Source organism: Aphanomyces invadans (genome assembly GCF_000520115.1).
Source record: "Aphanomyces invadans strain NJM9701 unplaced genomic scaffold supercont1.73, whole genome shotgun sequence".
Lineage (NCBI taxonomy): Eukaryota > Oomycota > Saprolegniomycetes > Saprolegniales > Verrucalvaceae > Aphanomyces > Aphanomyces invadans.
Window position 1 is genome coordinate 56,993 of NW_008580218.1, and position 4,577 is coordinate 61,569.

Genomic DNA, 4,577 nt, shown 5'->3' on the forward strand with positions numbered 1-4,577 from the left:
CATCAACTGGTTACGAGCCCAAGAGCTCCTGCCAGCGCCTCCTCCGCGTACGCATTCCGCCGCCCGAGCCTTTCGTCACCCGAGCCGCCCCGCCCCGTGACTGCCCCCCGCCGCTGTACGAGCCCTCAGCCGACGCCAGACAGCTAGCGTTCAAGACCCACATTCGTTTATCATTACAGCTCACCTGTTCTCCTCTTGAGAGGTACAGGAAAGTACCTTCAGGGAAAGACTGTAAACAGTGTTTCCCCGAAGTTCATTTGTGGTTTGGCACTAAACTCCAAATAGAGTTTGCCATTTTATGCGGAACCCCGCCAACGCGATCATCTGCAAATCCCATATCAACCGCCTGCGCAAGAAACGCCAAGTCAAGGCTAAGTTGAGCGCGCCACTGGAGCAAGTCTTCGTACGCGTCAAGCCCGAATCGAAACTAGACAAAGTTCGCCAAGACCTTGCCGACGCTATCAGCCGCGTCAAACGAATCAATCGCCACTTCGACGACGTTCTTATCAAGGAGTTCGCGTCCACAGACCGACGGCAAATTTCTAATACCCGTTCCCTGCTGCAAACGCTCAACGTGCACCTTCACGATTGCTCCAATCTCGTCGACAAAATCCTCTTAAAGGATGTTAAATTCTACCTTGAAGAGAAGAACCTGCCACTTATCACATCTCGTGGCTACAAGTAACTTCGGTTAATCACTCAAACCTTTTTCTCTCGTTTATTGTATTGAATCATGGAACTCAAAACCCCCGTCGATGTGTTCACCGGAAAGTCATATGACGAATGGGAATGTAGTCTCCTCACGTATCTCAAAATCAAAGACGTCGCTGAGGTTGTCGAAGGCACCACGCCTCCAACTCATGCCGACTATTACGCCAAGAATCGCCTTGACCGAGCGATTATCCTCTCTGACCTTGACGATGTCCACGTCCGCATGGTCTTCAAAATCCGTCACGCTGGAGCGATGTTATCACGACTTCGTGAACGCTACGGTAACAAGTCCTTTATGGGCGAAGCGCACCTTTTCCAAGCACTGTTAAACCTCCGCATCGGTCAGAACGAATCTGCTCGCAAGTACTGCGACCGATTCAAGATGCATATGACGATGTAATTGAAGCTGGTGTTTCCATCGATCCACGCTTCCAAGTTCACATCATCTTCAACAGCCTTGATGAGCGCTTTCTCGACGTTATCAACTTTCAAATCAATGTTTTCCAAAATGGCGCCAAGATCGACAACACCTTGGACCGCCTGTTCACTGCAATCATTCAGCGCGACATGAGGACGTCCTCACAGACTCCTGATGGCTCCGCTTTCAATACAGGGAACGACGCTGAATAAGGCCGCCCAAAAAACTGGGAATACCTGTTTGAATTATCCAATCAAAAGTGATTTAATGAAATGGATGAATTCTATTGGTTGAATATATTCCCGGCAATTTTCAAGCCAACATCCCTGTACGTTTTGATAACCTTGTCACTCAATCCACCACCATTGCCCATGGACGTTGCAACGCCAAAGCGTCGACAGTGCCCAAAGCATGCACAAAACCTCAATGCTGTGCTCTTGGCGGAGAAAACATCCGTGCTTGGGATTCGAACACTGAAGCTGAAGTGCGTGCCGGCTTCGTCAAGGCGTTGCCAATGTAATGTGAATGAAGAGCGTTTGTAGTTTTCAGAGTGTTGGTTTGACTTTACAAGAAATTATATTTAACTTGTTTTTTATGTATGAAATAGAAAAGACTTGACTTGGATTGAACTCGGGGCCAATTGACATGACCAGTACTCTTGTTTTGCACATAAGTTCAATACGGACATACCGGAATTCGTGGAGTGAGCTTTGCACGGCTCCCTATCCACCAAGTCTAAGGGGAGACAATGGGGGGAAGATGTATCCTATGGCTTGTAGTTCCATTGACCCATACCGTATACTTTTTTCAATTTTTGACTTGAATAAAGTATTCAATTTTTAACGTTTGACTGGTCATGCCACATTTTGTGGGTCCCCTAGCTAAGTTAATGACACACTTTTGTGGCGCTCCGGTCAATGGGGATTTGAAATGAATGATCTATTTTAACGATTAATAACCTGCAAGAACAGGGCGTCATATCAACTCCAATGTATGAGAATAATTCTTTTTGTAATTACAACCTTGCAGAATGTATATTCTGAGCTCAAAATTTTTATTTAATTTTGTCGAAATTCCAAAGTTAGTTTCCCTGATTGGACAATACTCTCATGCCCTCGGACCAATCACAGATAGGTGTAGCGGTCTTATTCAGCGTCGTTCCCTGTACTTCAGGCGACATCCCAACAATCACCAACGGAACCGCAACAAGGACAATGGCCCAGTACCTTGTGCTTACTGTGGCATTCAGAACCACACAGAGGAGTTTGTCGCAAGAAAAGAACTGCATTGCGCAACAATCAGAATGGCAACAAACCGAATCCTCGGAATACCGGCAACAGCGCGCCGGATGCCAATCAACAACCGGGCAATTCCAACACTCAACAAGAACAACCTGTGAACAACCTTCGCCGTCCCTCCAAGCCGAACAACCAGCAAGTCAGTATGATGGCTCTCCCCACCCACGTCACACTCCAAACTTTCGACAAGCAGTCGGATCTCGTATCGTCATGGATCCTCGACTCTGGAGCTACAGACCACTACTGCAACAACCGCGCCTGGTTTCAGGACCTCCGCCCCTCCTCAGGCATGATCCGAGCTGCCAACGGAGGCGATATGAGCGTCGAAGGTCGTGGCACTATTGTACTGGAAATGAATACTCCCGACGGCCCACTTCCTGTCACGTTGCGCGATGTAATATACATCCCTACCATACAATGCAACTTGTTCTCCTTGTCTCGCGTCACTGATCACGGTTTCACGACCGCGTTCTCTGACAACAAGTGCCTTATCACTCGCGATGGTTGTGTGTACGCTCAAGGCTTCAGGCACAACAACCTCTACTTTCTCGACATCGCGAATCAATTGCCGTCTGAGACCTCAGATTCACGTGATCTACATCACCATCATGTCCCCCTGTCTGCGACACCTGCCGATGTTTGGCATGCTTGCCTCGGCCAAATCAGTGTCAAGCACACGAAGAAGACGCAGCAATACACCGATGGAGTCGACATTAAAACTTGCAGTCATCAATTCTGCTCAAGTTGTCTCGCTGGGAAGCAATCGCGCTTGCCCTTTCCCCAAAAATCCATCTCGACGACCTCGGAACCATTCGAACTTGTCCATTCCGACATATGTGGTCCGATGAAGCATTCGTCCCTATGCGGTCGAAATCGCTACTTCATTACGTTTACGGATGACTTCTCCCGTTACGTTTTTGTCTTCTTCCTCAAACAAAAGTCGGAAGCCTTCCGCTGTTTTCAAGATTTTGTCATACACTGCCGCACTCAATTCGACAAACCAGTGCGTTGCCTTCGCTCTGACAATGGTGGTGAATATGTCTCGACGAATTTCTCTACATTCCTGCTTGACAACGGCATCCGCCACGAGAAGACTGTTCCCCACACTCCTCAACAAAATGGAGTAAGCGAACGCATGAACCGCACTTTGGTCGAGAGCGCGCGTGCTATGCTTCACTATGCAAATGCCCCGCTCCGATTCTGGGTTGAAGCAATCTCTCATGCGACGTACCTTCGCAACAGGACTTACTCGTCCTCGACCCCTGGTGGTACGCCTTTCGAGCGCCTATTCAACAAGCGACCAGATCTCTCCAACTTACGCATTTTCGGCTGCGAAGCGTTTACTCATGTTGAGCAGCATGATCGGTCCAAGTTTGCCTCGAAGACCATTCGTACCATGTACCTTGGTAATGAACCAAACGTCAAAGGCTACCGTTTATACTGCGCATCTCCCGCTAAGATCATTTTTAGCTGGAATGTTGATTTCAATGAAACGAGCCTGTACTTCCATGAGTCTCAGTCCGATGTACCTGACGTTGTTGACACTACCACTTTATTCTCCTGAAGAAACGCACTCGAAACCTGAGGATGAAGAGCCTTCCACTATTGCGACGCTCCCAACGCACTCGCAGACCACCTCCTCGATATCGAGAGGACGATAACGTGTCAACTCCACCTCACGTCCAAACGGCTGCCAGTACCGCAACTCCCTTGCCTCCACCGGCTGCTCCTTCGAGCACTCATTCGCCAGTTTCGTCTTCTTCACCTGCTTCGACACACGACTCTCCGCAACATCAAGACGATGCTGCACCGCCTCCTTCGTCTCGCTCATCTCTGCGCGTACAACATGACATTCAACATGGTTGTTCACCAACATCGCCTCGTACTCACCCTCCTTGTCACGACACACCAGAAGAAACGCCAGTAGAGCACCCTGCTCCTGATGATTTTACGATCCCTGTTCCTGGTGATTCTTCCGTTGACATGGACACAGCTGAATTTCTTGAAGTCACAACAAGCAGACGTCCACGAACTGACGACGATCCTGAAGACGAAGATGATGTTCCCACATCTAAGCGCCAACGAATCCTCCTCGCTTTTGCCCTTCTCATGATAAGTCTCCCGTCGACTATAGCACAAGCTCTCAAGTC

General features: G+C 48.8%; 1 protein-coding gene across 1 annotated transcript; it reads left to right on the forward strand.

Annotated features, from left to right (window-relative positions):
* Window positions 1-298: 298 nt before the first annotated feature.
* On the forward strand, window positions 299-1,111 carry H310_14522 (hypothetical protein; the record flags this gene model as incomplete). The annotated part of the gene is made up of 2 exons (XM_008882401.1): window positions 299-681; window positions 796-1,111. The coding sequence occupies 2 exons, from the start codon at window positions 299-301 to the stop codon at window positions 1,109-1,111; spliced, it is 699 nt and encodes a 232-aa protein (XP_008880623.1).
* Between the last annotated feature and the right edge of the window lie 3,466 nt (window positions 1,112-4,577).